This window comes from Equus caballus, chromosome 20, assembly GCF_041296265.1.
Source record: "Equus caballus isolate H_3958 breed thoroughbred chromosome 20, TB-T2T, whole genome shotgun sequence".
Classification (NCBI taxonomy): Eukaryota; Metazoa; Chordata; class Mammalia; order Perissodactyla; family Equidae; genus Equus; species Equus caballus.
Window position 1 is genome coordinate 59,883,269 of NC_091703.1, and position 19,252 is coordinate 59,902,520.

The window sequence follows — 19,252 nt, forward strand, 5'->3', positions numbered from 1 at the left end:
CTAGTGAAGAAGGGAAAAAAGAGAAGGGACCTATGCGAAAACTTCTGCTGACTTGTCCTCATGCTGTATTTTTGCAAAGCTAGACTTATTTAGAAACATCACAATAATGATTGCAAAATAGATCCTCAATATGTCTTGATTAGTGAGATTATATTAGTAAGTATTTTTGTCTCCCTGGAAGTCACAACCTATGTGAATAAATAAAATTATTTCCTCTTTTTTCCAGTCCTTTAAATTTTGCTTTCTAATTATTGGCTTTTTTATTATGTGAATATATTTATTGCCTGAAAAAAGTTGACTGTTTCTATCTAGGTCAACACACACGGAGAAAATGACGACTAACTGACAAGACCTGGTAAGTTTGCATATTACAGCTTCACCACAACTTTATTGTTTGTTTCTGTTATCAGAATCTTCTCTCAGCAGTCGCACTTGATCTGTCAAATATTCTACAGGGGCAAAAAAGAGCAAAAGCGTTGATAGTCTTGTAGTTGTTAATTACAGAAGTCCAATCTTTTCTTTCTGGTAGATTAGCTACTTAAGTAAAAATCACATCTCTAGAGGAATATTAAGGATTCCACTCTAAATAAAATACTCTAAGAATTTATTCCTCTCAGCATCTGTTTCTTCATTTTCCAACTCATATTTCTTCATGGCAACAAAATACCGAATGAAAGTTTCTCCTAGAGCCTCTCTCAGACACTCATCTTCCTCCAGTGCCACAAGGGCATCTTCCAGTTTCAAAGGGATCTCAGAAGGATGTGACTGAGAAAGGTCTGTGCTGTCATCTGGACCCACCAAGACATCATCACTGCTTTGAAGTCCATCCAAGCCGGCCGCAACCGTGGCGGCCAGCACCAGGTAAGGATTTGCTGTGGCTGAGCCCAGTTTATTTTCTATCCGGGCGCCTTTCTCGCCATGACACTTGATATTAAACGCACAGCTGTTATTGTTGTAGCCCCACGTGGTGGGCACGCTCTCCTTCAGGTCTTTGCTCTCCTTGGAATAGCGCTTTCGGCAGCTAACAGCGGGAGCCATCAGGCAACTGAGGGCAGCAGAGTGCTTCAGGAGCCCCGCCAACCATTTTTTCCCAGTGATGGTGAGCTGCTCAACTCCAGAACTGCTGCAAAACATGTTTGTCTTCCCACAGACATCCCAGAGACTATGAGACAAAATTCCTGAATTGCAGACTCCAGTCTCAATGAAAAAGCTGGCGATGTAATTATATTTCCTTGCCACTTCTTTGACACCTGTTCTCAGGGTAAATGCATTATCGGCTGAATTGATGCCAAATTCGGGCAGAAAACAGATTTCCATCTGACCAGGCCTGGTGGAGGAGGAAAAGCTTTCAACATTGGCTCCAGTGTGATACAAACCATCTACGAGTTCCTGGATGAAGGGCTGGTCATGATTATTTAGCAGTGTTGAAGCAGGAAAAGATATGGTCTTTGAATTGATAATTTCGGGCACACCAAAAATGCAAAAATCGTAGATGAAGGCAGAGAGCAGGGAGAAGCCTGCGTCCTTCAGCTGGTTCAGCTGTGTCTTTGCGATGTACCTTGGAGAAGTCAACAGAGGCTCACCGGTCACAGTGAATGTGTCACAAATCACTCTCGCAGTTCTCTCAGCCCAGGGCAAAACTCTAAAGGTTGATAGCTCAGGCATCAGGACTATGTCACTATTGAAACATGTGGCTCTTATGTGATCCACTTCATTGTCCTTAGGATTCGGTATCAATTCAAGATAACCTCGGGGCATGCAAACCCCATGGATCACTTTTTCCTAAAGAAGTTAAAGGAAAGAGCAATCAGATTTTGAAACTTGAAAATAAACTAAAGGTGGGGGAGAGGGCCTTGCTAGAGAGAAAAAAATGTGTTTAACATCTGTTGGTTAACACTAGCTTAATATCAGATCAATTTTAAATATTTTCAAATAAAACCCCAAATGCACTTTTATAAACAATGCTTAATATTTTTAGTCTTGAAGCCTTTATACGCTCTTGGATGTGAAAGTAGCAGTTGTAAATAAAAGGTATAATGATAAAGAAAATGGCTTTAGAGCAAATGACAAGGTAACCCCTTACGGAATTATTTGAAGTGATCATAACAGAAGGACTTTTTAAAGCATATCTTATTATATGGCATAGTTGCTAATCCTTCAGATAAGGCTTTCTTTTGGCCTATTTCTATTGTAATCCCCATAGTTAAGTGACTTTCAAAAGCGTACAGGAAAGAATCCTCAGTCCTTCTCAGAGAGCTGACCGTGGTCAGTCCTACGACATAGACACAGCAGACACAACAGTCATCCTAGCACCAGAGGAGCCAGGCGAGCTGACGGCCGCTCTCCTCTCTTCATTTACTTCTACAACCCACCTAAGAATGAACTACCTCACTGTCTCACAAAGTCCCAGAAACCTGGCCTGGGCCTGTGGGCCTATACCTCCAAGGTTATAGTTTCCAAAATATTGTAGCTGCAAGTCAGCATGAACTGGGCATCACCAAATCGGACTTCTAGTCCTGCCTCTTTCCTTAATTTCTTGTGTGAAGGTAGGCAAGACGCTGGACTATGTGCCTTGGCTCCCATGTCTGTGAAATGAAAGTATTAGACTAAATGACTAATCCTCGCTTCCTAGCCGTGTAGCTCTGGGTTCAATGGATTTGCTCATCTGTTTGACTGTTGCTCTGTGCCAGACAACGAGGAAGTGGTGAGGTTATAAAATTGAACAGACACATTAAACCATTTTTAGAAGTTGTGTAAAGGGAATATCAACAAGGCTTCATGTGTTGAAGTTTACGTTAACAAGTGGAGAAAAAACTGACTGTAAAGTTTGGTTCCCATGATGTCAGTGAGCGTTATGAGGTTAATAAAACATACTAACATTCTGCAAGCCAGATTATTTCTTATATTACTTCCAAATCCCAAACAGCATGGCTGCAAAGAGGGGCTGGTGCTGGCAGAGGCAATCTACGAGGCCACTCTTCTGCCTTTGACCGTGGCCACTGCCTCCTTCACCCTCCACCACCTACACGTATTTTCAAATGCCATTCAACTTGGCTGGTCCAAATTTGCCAATAATAAAGTTGAGTAAGTTGGGCACTTTTCAGTGCCTGCTTAATTTTTCAATTCACTCAAAGACCTCTTTATATAAACTTTATGCAAACACACACATTGTGAGATTTTAAGGTCCTTTAGTATGAAATCCTTTAATTTGAATTTTCACTGTGAGGAATAATGTTATTTCCCTACTTGTCAATTTTTTAGTTTGCAAATCTGTATGCTAGCTCTGTATGTATCTAAAATGAGAGGTAATGTATTTTATTCATGAGACTTCCAAGAGTTCCTGCAATTTCAATCTGTGTTTGTATTCAATTGGTTGGGAACAATAGAGAACAGCTTTTTACATTTCACTCCAATAGTCCTTCAAGAATTTAAAGAATAGTAAAAAGTCACACTTTATTCTTCAGGCTATTTAATCTGTATTTTTCTGAGCACTCCTTTCTAAGACTGTCATTTTCTTTATTCTTTTTTGGACATTCTGAATTCAAACTACTCTTTATTAGTAGTGGGAAATATATAAATATACGTAAACATATCTTGTTCATGGCAACAAATTAAGTTATCTTAAACTGTGTTTATAAATACAAGTGCTAGGACAACTTCACTCTCCAATATAGATCACCAGGGACTCAATAAAAATTCTTGCAAAATAGTTCAATCTCTACGATAACTAAAATTTGGACCACAGTAAAGGTCACTTTTTGAAATAACCAAAGAATTAGTTATGAGTTCTATAACAATATATCATGTTTTGATTAGATCAAAGATAGAAAGAACTCACATTATCTGCATACAGTTTAAGTAAAAACCTGTCCTTTGATAGAACAGAGACAGTATAAGTTGGTCGTCAGGTTTAAAGAAAATAATGTCTGTAAGGCCTTCAGCACAGGGCCAGGCACAGGGTAAGTTCTCTAAAAAGAAGGAGATACCATCATTTCAGAGGCTCCCCATTTGACCTTTTCCAATTATATAACAGTCTTTTCCTCTATTCCTAGTAGATGCTTGTTTTTAAAAAATCAATATTTTTTTAGATTTAATAAGAAAGAATATTTAGCTCAAATGAAGAATAAAAAGAAATATAAAAGCTAAGCTGGAGGCAGCAGGTGCAGTAAAAAAAAGGCACTGGGATTGGAAGTGAGGAATCACAGACCGATCCTCGCTCTGCCAGGAGCTGTGGGTACCATTTTAAGAAAGCCTTCCTTAACCTCTCTGAGACTCAGCCTCCTCATCTAGAAGGGAAGAAGATGGATTATATTATCTCTTATATCCCTTTGTAGTTTAACAATAATTTTCATGTTGATAGTTTATTTTCCACAAATACAAAAATGGTTTAAAAATTATTTTATAAAGATTGAAATTACCTTTCACTATGCTATAGGCAAATTCATATTATTGACTCCACTCTGTCTAATGAATTTCCCATATGGAGTTGTGTGTGTGTATACATATACACACAAACATGCATTGCTGAGATTGTTTTGCATAGATGAACCTATTTTTAATGTCTATTCACAATAAATTTTCCAAAATGAATTATTTAATCTGAAATTGTAAATACTCATTACTATTTATACCTTTACAAATTCCAAAATGAATTTAGTATTTTGTTAAAAAATATATAAATATAAATACTGTATGACCACTAAATAATAATAAAATAACAATAAGTAGGTAAGGAAATGGGTGGGAAATGTACTAGAAAATGGGCTAAGAAGAAATACAGCAATTAAGAGGAAGTACGATGAGTTATACTAAAATTCTCATGACAGATAAACTTTTTCCCAGCTTAACTCCAGGGAAAAAAAAAGTGGTACTTATATGTGGGACCTTGACCAAGATAATGGAAAATATTTTCAATAGTGTTTTTTTTAAAAAAAAAAAAAAACAATGCACGTTTTCTCTTTATGTTAGTTACATCAAGTCTCAGTAAACATAGGGAGCATATTAAATTACATTTTTGTAAAGGAGTTCCATTGAGGAAGAGAGTAATGTTTTAACTATGTAGCTTTCAGATGCCATTAGTGAAATAAATTATTAGCATTTGGCAAAAACTGACCAGCAAACAGTTTTATATTGAGGTCTCTGGCAAGTGCCTGAAGTGCCAGTTATGTTTCCTTATTGACTGAAATAAATTCACGTGAATTAGATTCTGGGCTTGTCCGCAGTAAATTCCACATATTGTTATCAAAATTAACCAGCGTGTGTTCCTGCCTGGATAAAGCGGGAACAATATCTGTAGGCAGACCTGAAGAATTTCCTACGAGACAAATTTTGAGTCTGTTGGAATTCTTTTAAGAAGTCTTTTGAAGATGCCCAGTTTTTCTCAACATAAAGAAAACAAAAAAAAATCACAATTTGATATTCAAGTGATAAAAGTAAGATATATTCAAAAAATAAACTCAGAGGATATTTAATTTTTATACTTTCATATTTAATACTGACTGATGTCTCTTCCTAAGAAATGATGTTTCAGTAACGTAATAAATCAGTCATTAAAATAAATACATCACATAAACTGAAAAAAAATCACAGAAAGTCTCAAAACATGTCCAAAAATACAGTATTTCTTGATATCACTACTTTCAAGAACTTAATAATATTCATTAAGTTATCCAACAACAATAGGGTATTTTCTTATCAGAATTAAAGACTGAAAGGAGTGTGCTTTTCATCTAGCAAGTTCTTTCTGTTTAATCATTTTTTCTCCTATTTGCTGTTGGGTCTTCTGTTGCAATTTTCTCATGTCAAGCAAAATATAATCTTTATAATTGCAGTAAGAGAGAAAAGATAATTCTGTGGAGGGAAATTATTCAAGGCAGAAGGACTAAAATTCCCGGTCTTAATTAGTTTTATATTTCTATTGGGTAAAGGAATAGCTGTTGGGGAGCCGAAAGTATATGTCCAGCTCCTTGGGGGACAGTAATGTGTTTGGGGAGGGACAAGGGAAGAAACAAAATGAATTATTGCTTTCAGCTTGAATTGCTGTATGGATTACAATAAAATGTGGAAGAGTAATGGGGACTATTGGCTTGTTAAGGGTCATGAAATTACATTCAGTCATAACTCTACTTGTAAAACTCACTTGGAAAAAGTGTGCCGGGATGCTCTTAGACCTGGACACACCGTGGAGGTCTGTGGCTTCAAATCGCACAAACTGAAGGTGATTTTTAGCCATCTCTTGTTTAATGTGCTTCATTCTAGAGGAGAGTTGAGGTGCGGTCAGAATTTCAGTGCTGTCCTTGGTGTTATCTGTAAAATAAAGGGTGGTTCAAAATCAATAGATCATGATGAACTGAGAGGCGAAAGGAGGCTAGAGAGTAGGGAATTGCACATTCTGATTATTAACAAAAGCATCTTCTTCTATTCATGTCATTGACTCAGGATTGGAGATTTTACCCTTCTTGCCCCGCCTTTACCATATTCCCAAGGACATCGTCTCTAAACAGCCTAAGAGATTGTTTAATCACTTGGGACTAGGTGAAAGTTGACATTATTTACATAAGTGTATAGCAATATTATATGTAAGTACTTACTGAAGGTGCCTTTGCTTATGGAAATTAGAATATATTTGCATAGCTGGACAGCCTTGCACCATATAAGTCTGATATAGATGACTATCATTGAAAAGATTTTGAGTTTCTCTCAGTGGTAATCCCCAAGTTAAAAGTTCCTGTATGATTAAAGGTAAAATTGTTTGTTTATTTTGGTTTATTTTCTGTGGATTTGCTTTTTTTGTTTTTAGTTTTGTTTTGTTTGCCAAAGGGCTTCATACCTTTGTAATGTCATCTGAATCTAAGACATCTACATCTCTCTGTCAAATTTAAAATTTGTAGAAATAAGCAAACAAAAGTGTTTTTTTCAAGAATGAGAGCGTAGGAGATGAAAAATCTAGACTGAGTACTCAATTTTAAAATTAGAAATCTAAAAAAATGTGTTCTTTTCAAGACTTTTAAGATAGTCTACAAGTTCTAACACGTTAGAGTTAGAAGAGACTTTGGAGGTAAATCATCTACTCCAACCACTCACCAGCTTGGTCCCAGAGAAGTACAGTGAGGTCCCGTCACAGTCTCGGTTCACTGCCAAAACCGAAACCAGCATCGGGACATTTTGATTCTCGGTGGTGGCTCATTACCATACAACGACTGAATATGTCTAAAGCATGTGGAAGGGTCAGGCACAGAATGCATATCATAAATGTCAGCTGTTGTCCAAACTTTCAGGAGAGACAACAGACTGCAATGATAACACTGAAGCCCATCTGTCTCCCTCCAACTCCTGCCTTGGCCCTGGTGATTATCTTACCCTCTCTGTGCCTCAGCTTCCTCGTTGATACACTATTACCTACTTCATAAACTTGTTCGGCGATATAAACTTGTATGGCGATTAAACAAGTTATTTAACAGTTCCTGGCAGACAGTAAGCACCATATAAGTGCTTCTTAAATGCATAAAGTGAGCACAATTACTCTACCACGGTAATGGTAATGGTACCATGATCATGTCTGAGTCTGAACAGCCATCAATCTGTCACATCACTGATGGTGAGCAGCTATAATTTTAAAATGATACCTGAGTGTCCTTTTTCAAGATATAATTAGGCTTTAAAAACAAGCATAAAGATTGACAGTTTAAAAACATAGATGAAGTAGATTTTAAGTCCATGAAGCATGAGGAAGACAAATGACTGGTTCCACCTATGCAAATATATTAGAGAAAATGTCCCGTCAGTGACCCATTTGGCTGCTCTGAGACTCCTGCGGCTGTATAACGACCTTCTATCTCACACAAACAGTTCAGCTGTAGCAATTACAATGTTGTGGGCTAAGTTAGCAGTTGCTGAGTTGCAACCTATTCTGAACTGTTGGGTGTTCTGCCCAAGCTGAATAATTCTCCTTAAAGAAAATAAAATGTATAAGCATTTTAAAATATGGAAAATGTTAGATAATCAGTATTCTAAACATAATAAGCAATTATATATAAGCTATCAACATTTTAACAACATAAAAAAAAAATCAGAAAGCATCTCCTACTAAAGGAGTAAGTTCATTTTATTGGTTCACCAGTAATATGACCACAGGTAATCTTATTAGTTCTTTGCCTTACCTGTATCTTCTAAAGTTTCTATGGTAAATATGTGTTATTCTAAAGTAAGAAAAATATTTATCCACTCAAGATAGATTTTTTTTTTTAGTTACCACATACTATTTATACTGGACATATATCTAGAAAGCAGCCAGAAAAAGCCCTGCCCTCAAAGACCTTTATGTTATTGAGTGAAGGGTCTATAGACAATAAACATGCCATCAAATGCAAAGGTGGGATAATTTACCATGGTGAAAAGTGCTGAAAAAAAAATAAAACATAATCACCTGGCGTATTAATTCTATGAGATTCAACCACAATGGGGACAAGCCTAACCACCGACTCTTTAAGATCATCAAGTTGCATCATGGCTGGACAGTGAGTATACGTATGCGTCTGCTAGGGCTGCCATAGCAAATACCACAGACCAGGTGGCTTCAACAGAAATTAATTTTCTTACAGAGGAGGAAGATGGAAGTCCAAGATCAAGGTATCAGCAGGCTTGGTTTCTTCTGAGACGCCTCTCCTTGGCTTGTAGACAGACATCTTCCTCACAAGGTCTTCCCTCTGTGTGTGTGTCCTAGTCTCTTCTTATGAGGACACCAGTCCTATTGGATTAGGGCCCACCCTACAGAACTCATTCAACATTAATGACCTCTTTTAAAATCCCATGTCCAAATGCAGTCACACTGTGAGGTACTAGGGGTTAGGACTTCAATATATGAATTTTGACGAGACACAGTTCAGCCCATAACGGTATATCATCCTGTTTCCGTTTTCTTCAGAGTCCTTGCTGCCCTCTGCCATACTATATGATCACATGTGTGCTCTGTGTCTTTCCCACTTGCACGTCAGCTCCAGGGAGCAGGTGCTCAGCTTTATTTGCTTCTGTATCCCAGTACCTGCAGCAGTACAGGCGTTCAGAGGTTCCCACTGACTCTTCCTTCAATAAGTGGGTGTGTGATCTAATTAATTAGTTAAAACAGCCTGTGTGACTTGATCTTGTCTAATTAACATGGAAAAGTTGGTGCCACATATTTTGGTATGTTTCCTAAGTATCAATTTGTTATTTAAAAGGTCTGTTCTCTCACCAAACATGAGAACCCTATCTAATCTAATTTCATTTTCAAGGCATCAACTGATCTTGTGCATCATTGTCTGAACTTCTTTTCTTCAAATAGATCGCCCTGGTTAGTTGCAGTTAAACCTCTTGGTCAGCCCGTCCCAGATGCGCATGATGAACAGCAGGCAGACAATTGCCAGTTCAGGGGCTTATTTGTTTTTCTTACAGTGTGGTTCCTGGGAGGTGTTCTCCTTTCCCATCCACTCAGAGGACTAATAAATTAAATCAATGTGCTTTTATAGAGGACGTTTTACTGCTCTGAGTGTTTAGGGGAAAAAATAAGAAAACTAAAAAAAAAAACCCTCAAAGCACCACAGCAACTCGAAGACTTTGGAGAAATGTTGTCTGTGTTCATTCAGTGACAATGAGGACATATTTCAGTTATAGAGAACAAGCCATGATTACTTACAAAAGGCAGATTGAATAGGCATTTGGGATCTCAGAAATATCAATTCACAGAGGGCAAAGCGCATTGGAGAGTACACTGTGTAACACGTTCAGCTTAAGGGATGCAGGCATGATCTGTCACACTCCTTTCCCAGGCCTGCCCTCCGTCATCCACATGGCCACTCTGAGAACCACCCTGTTATCACAAAGGCGACCCAAGCCTCCGGCCACATCACGTTAGCCCAGGGGGGTTGGCAAGCCCAGGAGGCAGAGCGACTTGATACAAAAAAGGGACGAAAGAAAAACAATAAAAGGAGAGAAAGGAGCTTTGCTTTGAAAAAGTATATTATTTTTAAAATATATATATTATTTTATTAAGAATAAAAAAATTATTTTAAAAAATATATTCTTTTTCTTCTCACAGAGAAGAAAATACCATGTTGAAATTCCTTACGCATATTTTGGGGGTTGATTTTTGTATTTATTTTTAAATTAAGTGTGGGTGGTTTGTTTGGTTGTAAGCTTTTTGGTCCTTAGGGTCTGGAAGACTTGACTAGCCCTGGGCCACAGAGGGAGCTTCTGAATTAACCAAGCTGAGTCAATAATGGTACCCGCACTCCTAGGCATAGTTTACTGGTACAAACAGAGCTCATAACACAAGTTGTTTCCTTAGATGTTTTGACTCAAGACTAAGAAATGGTAAATTCTGTCTTTCTTTCATGGCTAAAACTGTATAAAACAAAGGTCATAAGCGGTTTGTGGAAGAGCCACTGTAGCCAGCAGCTGTTTCCTTATTAGTCTTGCCAGTGTTTGGACCTGAAGAAGGGATACTGTCTTGAATTATCCAGGTGAGCCCTTAAAAACAGAGAACTTTCTCCAGCTGTAGGCGGAAAAGAGGTGTGGAAGAAGGGGAATTTGGAGATTCCAAACATGAGAAGAACTTGAAACATTGCTGACTCTGAGATATAGAATCAGAGAGGATTCTGGGAGACAAGGGTCACCCTAGCTGACTGCCAGCAAGGAAATAGGAACCTCAGCCCTACAAACACAAGGAACTGGATCCTCCCAACAAACTAAATGCACTGGGAAGCGCATTGTTGCCTAGAGTCTTTGGCTAAGAACCCAGATGGCCAACACTTTGATTTTGGCCTTGCAGAACCTGAAGCAGAGAAATAAGCTAAGCCAACCCAGACTTCTGCATACAGAACTGAGAGAGAGTGGGTTGTGTTCTTTTATGATGCTAAGTTTGTGGTAATGTGTCATGGTGGCAATAGAAAACTCATACCTATGGAGTCCCAATAGTGTTCATGTCCGGGCTCTACTTCCTCCTTAGGCCTGTGTATAGTAAAGAATTTAACCTTGACCAAGGAGAGTTCTGGCCTTTACCTTTGGGCCCTGGGAGGTAATGTCTAAGCCCTTGGAACATCCTACCTGAGAAGAGTGTCTTTATTTACCTGGGGCCTCTGGTAAGTCTAGCAATGTCATTTATTGTTGAGTCATGTGGTATCAGCTTGATCGCCAGCAGGGCTGGAGACTGAGGTCAACAATGTGACCAGTTGACTGTGGAGACCCTATAAAGACTCTGGACAACAAGACTTGGGTGAGCTTCCCTGGTTGGTAATACTCCATTCATATTGTCACACATCGTTGCCAAGAGAATAGTGCTGTCTTTGACTCCACTGAGGGAAGACGAGAGGAAGCTCTATGCTTAGAACTTTCCAGGACTCTCCATCATGAGTCTCTTCCCTTGGTTGATTTTAATCTGTATTCTTTCACTGTAGTGAACCATAACCTTGAGTATAATAGTTTTCACTAGTGAGTTTGGTGAATGCTTATAGCTAATTATTAAAATTGAAGTTAGTCTTGGGAACTCTCAAACTTGCAATTGGTGTCGGAAGTGAGGGTAGCCTGAGGGACACTGTCCCTCTACCTTCACACCCGGCTACATTTCCAAACCTTGCTTGTTCAACTCTTTCATCATGGATTCCCTCATGGAATAAATATCTCTTTTTAAGTATTTCTTATCACTTGGATCCCAGAGACTTTTAACCAATACATTCAAAGACCATACTAGCTATATCACTATTAATAAGCCATAAATTTAGAATAACAGAATTTCACTTTAGAAAAGACTTGAGAGACTATCCGTTGCAACCCCTCCACTTTCCAGATAGCAGCCTAGTGGGTAAAGAAAACTGTAAAGCACTTTATACATGATAGGTGCGCAAATTCCTTTAAGTATCCTGACTCCCAAGCTAGTATTCCTCAACCAACATCACCTTATCTCTAATTCAAATATAAATTTGGAATTAGTGGCCAGAACCATGTGCCAATTTGTCCCAGAGTCCTTACCAGTGTAGCTGGAGTCTGAGTTAAAATCGCCACCAGAAGCGTTGGCTGGTGTTTTGAGGTGCGATGGTTTTACCACTATTGTCTGATCTTGGGAGTCTGGGTCATCTTGTGGCAGATGAGTTTCAGCAGAGTCAGGTCCCACAACTAGTCTGCTCATATCTGCCAATTTCTGGCACACCATTTGATTTCTGATCCTTTCTGGAGTAATAAAGAAAAATGTTAAAACATTTTGCCATTGCTTTCAACTGTCTTTCCATACTGTATGGAAAGGAGTACTTGAGAAAATAACTTATGCCTAGGCAGTGACATACAAAATAAGGGGCAATGGATGTAGTCTGCCCTGATTGCAGGCCATAAGGGGTTGCATTGTCTACAGAAAATTTAAAAACAATGATAAAATCTACAAAAGTTCTGACTGCTTTTTATTGTTGCCGTGCACTGGCCATTCCCACTGCCCCTGCCTTGGAATACTGCTGATCCTAGGCCTGAGCCTGTTGTCTAGATTAACTCCTAGCTTCAACACTGTTTCAAATTCCCTGGAGTCTAGTTAGAATTCCAACATCTGATATGAAGACTTGCCCCACAGCTTTATCATGGCTGTCCCAAATCCTACTAATGATCTTTGTGCTCATTCTCAGAGCAGAAACGGACTTCTCCTCTTACTCGTATGTTTTTTCTCTTGTCCTCTTTCTTTTTTCCCACCACTATCCTCTTAGCTCTACCCCCTTTAAATTCTGAACATTTGGATTGATTCTTTTTATATATTTACATTGCAAGCCTGAATTGACCATCTTTCATGTTGCCTATGTAGGAATAAATTTTATTTCTATGTTTTTGCTTCTCCCATAGAAGAAAAGAAAATGCTTTATGAAAAGGAAGACCAAATAGAGATTGTCATTGACCACATATTCTTGAGGGATCATGGTAGCAAGATACCTTTTGAGTTAGATATATCCATTTCTCCTATTTCAGTTGGGAAAGCATGTGTTTTAGTGACTTTCTTTCTGGTCCTTAATTTACTCATCTTGCTGGCTTCCGTATCATTACCTTCATCTCTTGCATCCTGTAATAATTAACAAACAAAAAGCCAAATTGCAGATCATGCATACAACTGAATTTGGATGTCAAGAAGGTATGATGATTGGATAGGTATATTTTAAAATGAGTATGGCAAACTCTTATAATGAGGTAAATTTTGTCATTTCCACATTCACGTGAATAATTTAAAATTAAGAAGCCCAACGTTCTGCTGATAGTCTGGATTCACTGAATCTTCTTTTATATGTGGCACAGAAAATATCATGAAATAATTTAACATCTTGTCCAACTAGTCAAGATTTCTATCTTTATTTTTTACTCTGGGATATTTTATATTATTTATTTGTAAATATTTTTTCCAAACTCACTTCAGCTAGAAAGTCTTCTTTTTATGATTTCTTTCATTTTTGACCAGAGGCATAAGTACCTGAGGAATTAGATTCTCTCCTCTCTTTTTCCTGACCCTCATCCCTATTGCATCAATATTTACTTTAAGAAATCACTTGCATTCATAAAATGTTTCGTGACTATGTTTTATATGTGCAAAACCAACATCATAGGCAAGCTGCTTTATAGCTTGGGAAAACCTAAAGAAAAACATTTTAAAACAAAATAAGCTGACTTCTACACTTTAGTTCTAATCTTTGACATGACCCCTAGATGGAGCTTCCCAGCAGGTAGCTGGGCAGTGAGGCAGAGCTGGGGCTGGAGAGATGGGGAGTCCGCACCGATGGTGGACAGAATCCCCCTGCACTCCCAGAGCTAACACCGAGAAAACAAAAATGTCCAGAAAAAAACACTGACACTGGTATTTTTCACTGTTTTTACAAACTTCTCGTTACGGTTTGAGGGAAGAGGAAAATAGCAGGGTCAGTGTCAAAAACTACATTTAAAATGTTCTGAGCCATTGTCCTTTTCAAGAGCCAGCTCTGAGAGCTGCCGGATCTGGCAACAAGTTATATAAATACATGTCCAGAGTGGGTGCTGGAGAACAGATCTACTCATGGTCAATAACACCAGTTTAGCCTCCAAAGGCTAAAAGAAGAAACAAAGAATTTCACTTTTTTGCGCTTATACGTAATTACGATACATCGTTATTATTGATGCTATATTAACAGAAATATATTTCACAGGATTAAGACGTTTTTGTTACTTTAAAGTTTCACTTAGAAAATTGTGGTGTCTTTCACTCCAGATAATCTTTTTTTTTTTTAAGATTTTATTTTTCCTTTTTCTCCCCAAAGTCCCCCGGTACATAGTTGTGCATTTTTTTTAGTTGTGGGTCCTTCTAGTTGTAGCATGTGGGATGCCTCCTCAGCGTGGCTTGATGAGCAGTGCCATGTCCACGCCCAGGATCCAAACAGGTGAAACCCTGGGCCGCCGAAGCAGAGCGCGCGAACTTAAACACTCGGCCATGGGGCCGGCCCCCCAACTCCAGATAATCTTATATTTGAATCATATGATATTTATTGTGAGATAGAGTAGTTTATTTTTTTCTAGCAGTTTATGATTTTATTCAAATATTTGAGTAAATTTTCCCAACACACTTCTGATAGAATTCTGACAGTGATATACTAGCCTTATTTTACATACCCACCATTTCTAAAATTGCATTGTCAGAAATATACATTATATGATTGTATTTTTGGTAAATGTTTTTATATGTACACGTCTCTGTTTTTTCCTAAAGAAATCTCACTTAGAAAAGGAAATACTTGGCCAGGCATATTAATATCAAGGGAAATGGAGCAGACTAACATTGGTAGTAGGTTGACCTATTAGGGATTTCCTCATCTGCAGATTGAAGGAAATCAATTGAGATGAATTTAAGATTTCTTCTAGGTTCAAACTCTAACTTGCATTTGAATAACAATGTGCTAAAACTGAGCTCTTTGTCAGGCACATTTCTTCAGCATAACTCTTAAAGTAGGAGAATCTCCATTTTACAAACAGAAAAGTGAGACCCAAAATAACTGGCCCAAGACCACAAGAGGGAATGAAAGACACAGTTTACAAACGGGTCCTCTGATGTCCAAAATGCCATTCTGCTTCCTAAACACCAGAGACTCAAGCCCAGAGAAAGTTCATTTTAGTAACATTCACCTGTCTTTATATAAAGCAGACCAAAAGGGAAAGTTTCTTAAGAAAAAAACAGACAATTCACCTATGTACTAACCTGAGAATTTCACCAATAAAAGCCCAAGAACTAAGTCTAGAACCTGTCTCTGACTCCATAATAGAGGCTCAAAAAAACATTTTTTTATGAAGAATACATTTAGCTCAATTCTTTGATTTTCTTTTATACACTAGGGTGATCAGACTATAGACAGAGCTATAATAGCTGAAACAAATTAGTGGCCCCCTGGTTTATTCCACCTTCAGTAGAGTATTTATTTCTATTCTCCTTAATCCTTCAATTACATTTAGTTACAATGCAAATGATGTTTCATTAAAAAAGCTACCAGCCAAGATTCACACGATTTGGGTTCTAATTCTGACTTCTCCACTAAGTAGCAAGTCCTTGTGGAGCCTTGGGATTTTCATCTGTAAAAACTACTATAAATATAATCATTCCCAGCAAGTATATTAACATTTTACAGGCATGTTCATAACCACACAATATTTTATATCTCATTTCATATTCACAACATCCAGGGGACATTTATTATTACCTACATTTTTGCCAAGTAAGAAATAGGTCCACAAGGGTTAAATGCTTTATTCAAGGTCGTATGACTGCCCAGGAAGAGCAGTATCTGGGGAGCTTCCCACATCACCACAGCCAGACAGTTGAATGGGATGGAATTCACTTCTATTATATAATGTTATTTGTGTGACTCATAAAACTTGTTCACTCAACTTCCTCAATTATACATTCTTTCACAGTTTTATGTTTTCTTATAACTGTTGCCTGTGAAAGGGTTAAAACCATCTTAGCTCAAGTCACCACCAGTTTAAACTTCATCAGTCCGAACAGTGAGGACTGTGGGTAACCTCCTGTGAGTCAGGCAAAGTCAAAGACATAAAAACAAACGCAATGTGGTCCCTTTCATAAAGAATCTTACCATCTAGTACACGCAACAAAGTGTTGTTGTGGAAGTTGAAGGCTTCTATGTTGTAGAGAAAGAGACATGGTTAGGTCACCCTAGTTCAGAGACAGCAAACTCAAATAGCAGGCAGATAACAAAGAGATGCAGTGGACTGGATGGTGGACACCAGAGTTGATACTCCTGCCCAGGAAGGAGACAACACAGGGCTCCAGCTGATCATCGCCGTGACAAAATGTGACCCCAGTGTCGCCAGTTTTCCAAATATCCAAGGAATGCCAGAAATATGGACTTTTATGTACAATTTTATGATTTTTAAATGTTGCCAATTAATTTAAAGTGTAGGGTAAGGAGCAAAGAAGGCAAGAAAGTTTCTTAACTACCACAGAGCCAGCTCTCCAAAAGACTGGAATGCTGTTTGGAATATGGAGCAATTCCAGAGGGCCCCGGGGCACAGTGAAGGCAGCAGTGCCCACCCATCTTGTCCCCAGCAGCGGTAGTTAGTGTGGTACTGAGAGGTGATGGTCAAAACATTTAACTGTTAGTACAGCTAATGAAAATAACAAACACTTTTATTGTACCTACTACGTGTCATGCATCTTCTAAATGCATTGCATGTGTTAATTCATTTAGTCTCAAAACAACCCCTTGAGATAAATACTTTATCATCCTAAATTTAGAGATGAGGAAGACTAAGTCAATGAACGACTAATTAACTAGCTCAAAATCACACATCTTGTAAGTGGTGGAGCTAAGTTTCGAACTCAGCCAATTGGGCTCCAGAGGGCTAGTACTTAATACAACTCTAGTGAATACCATCGACCAGAATGCCCCTGCAGGGCAGATGCTGACTCTTTAGTTGATGGATTGTGGAGAGTTCCACAGGCCCCAGGGGAACAGTAGGACAGCAACAGAAGTTTGGAGGGTTGGGGGGGACCACTAAGGGACTCTTGTCAACAGCTGTTTACCAACCAGTTTAGAAAATTTTCACTATTTATCAAGCAGCCAGCAATATAGTTTCAACCGACAAATCTCCTAGTTGCATCATTATGATAGGCAAGCAGTGCCTGATGCATAGTTAAGTACTAAATAGGTGTCAGTCATGATTATTATCCAGGTGCCATGCATTACTGGGGTTCTCTGTTGGGAAAATGCCTCATTCTAGGTTACCTCATGGGAGATGGCTCCCACTGACTCAGGCTCTAATCCCTAATCTAAGCAGCTCTAGATTCTGAACACGATAAACCAGGGGAACCTCTCTGAGAGGTCAGAGTATGTCAAACAGTCTGAGGGTTCTCAGAGGGGGCGCTGTGACCAATATACTCGTGCTTGGACTTTAATAAACAGGCAGAATATTTTATAGTAGAGTCTTCAGACAGCCAGGGAAACTAAGCCAAACTTAAACAGAAGAGGGAACATTTGAGCTGAGGACAGAGAGGGGTGAAGCAGACAAGGTTGGAAGAACCATGAGCATGAGCACAGATATGCAATTTCATTTTGATGGCATGGCATAAATATGCAAATCTAATTCATGCTTAATTTAGACAATCTCAAAATTCTACTGCAACAGGTTGATTCTGATTTCTTTTGACATTTCCACCAGAGAAGCTTTCCCCACTTCAGAAAGTTTTCTGCTATCATTTCATCAGATGGCACCCTTGTCTCAGACACAGGAATGGCCTTAAAGACTGTTTTATATTAAAATATATTTTCATAATTCATGTTTTTCTCATTACAGTGTTTCTTTTGAAAGCTGTTTTTATGGCTTAATATAAGTTTGTCATTTTGCATTTCAATTCAGTGGCTTGAACAAATTAACTAAAAGAGGCTTAACCTAAAGGCATTCCGCCAAGCATTAAATTTCGACCCTAATTTGACCTAATAAGTTTCCTTCCAATATATTAATCAGTGTTATTTAGAGTGTAAATATCACTGATTTTATTCATTTACTTTTAATTATCTCTAACAGTTACTTTTCTAATGTCAGTATTTTAAAAACATTTGTTTTGACCCATGTGTACTGGTTATAGTCTGAGGTATAATTGTTAATGCATTTACCAAACACTCTGATTTCGTTAATGATGTTGATGCACAAAAAAGAAAGCAAGCCCGAAAGATCTCATCAAATTTTAGCCTCTGTTAGAAATGATGGGAAAAAAGGATCAATTATTATCAAATTTAAAAGAATATCTCACAGAGAAAAGAAGGTACCTTCAGTTTCCTTAAAGTGTGTTCCTTAAAGAAAAAGAGAAGAAAATGTACTCAAAATATTTACAGAAGAGATATTTCAAAGAACACATCACAAACTTGCATCAACTAATCTATACATATCAATACCCATTCACCACTATTCCTACTTCTGGCAAAGTGGTCTAAGAAAATGACCCAAAATACATAAAGTTAGATGCATGCCCATTGCCGCCTTTGCTATAACAGTGAAAACTTGAAAGCAGAATAGATTCAAGTAGGAAAAGTTAAATACATTGCCGTAACTCTGTTCAATGAATTCACCATTTAAAAAGAGCATCCATTTCCCACCTTTTGTCACCTGGGCCACCACAATCCTTACCAAACTGTTGTCCCTGCTTTCTGTGTTTCCATTCTCCCACCCACCCTGCAGACTACTGCCCATGGTACTTCCTTAAATCACAATTTTGGTCTTATTGCTCTGCATAGGATACTTACACAATTTCCCATCACCTTCAGGAAAAGTTCAGTTAGCATCCTCTGAGGCCCTGCATAATCCAGGGTCACCCATCTCTGCAGGCTCCGTAGCTGGCCATTTGCACACACAAACCATATCTCCATCTGTACAAAACTAGTTTTATCATTCTTCTGGCCCACGTTGCTTCCTTCTCCCTGAGTTCTTATTGATTATCTAGCCTATCCCAGTGAGACAGTTATCCACTCTTCTGGTCACAGCTCAAAATTAACCCCCTGGACAATTAGCTATAGTGACCCCATTCAAAGATGATTCATTTTTTTAAATCTCTATGAAAGTCGATGGCTTATTAAACCTTGTAACCTCTTCAAAAAACTCATAATTATTGTCTTCTTCATCACAATTGGCAGACTGTCTTGTTTCCTCTTAGAGATCTCACTTCATGCTTCATGTAAAATACTTCTCATGTATCATTAAAGTAGTTTTCTTTCAGTTACATACTTTT

General features: G+C 38.2%; 1 protein-coding gene across 7 annotated transcripts in view; it reads right to left on the reverse strand.

Moving 5' to 3' along the window:
- Positions 1-356: 356 nt before the first annotated feature.
- The window catches only part of LGSN (lengsin, lens protein with glutamine synthetase domain), an 80,923-nt gene continuing 62,027 nt past the window's right edge, over positions 357-19,252 (reverse strand). For 5 of the 7 annotated variants that reach the window (XM_014734521.3, XM_070244787.1, XM_005604000.4 and 2 more), the window contains 4 exons: positions 12,937-13,063; positions 12,001-12,198; positions 6,140-6,306; positions 357-1,782 (listed from right to left, as the gene is read on the reverse strand). In XM_014734521.3, coding sequence (XP_014590007.3) covers positions 583-1,782; positions 6,140-6,306; positions 12,001-12,198; positions 12,937-13,063 — 1,692 coding nt within the window. In that variant the 3' untranslated portion in view covers positions 357-582. Of the gene's footprint in view, positions 1,783-6,139; positions 6,307-12,000; positions 12,199-12,936; positions 13,064-16,103; positions 16,149-18,296; positions 18,321-19,252 lie in introns of all 7 variants that reach the window. The other 2 variants (XM_005604001.4, XM_070244786.1) reach the window with 1 other exon arrangement.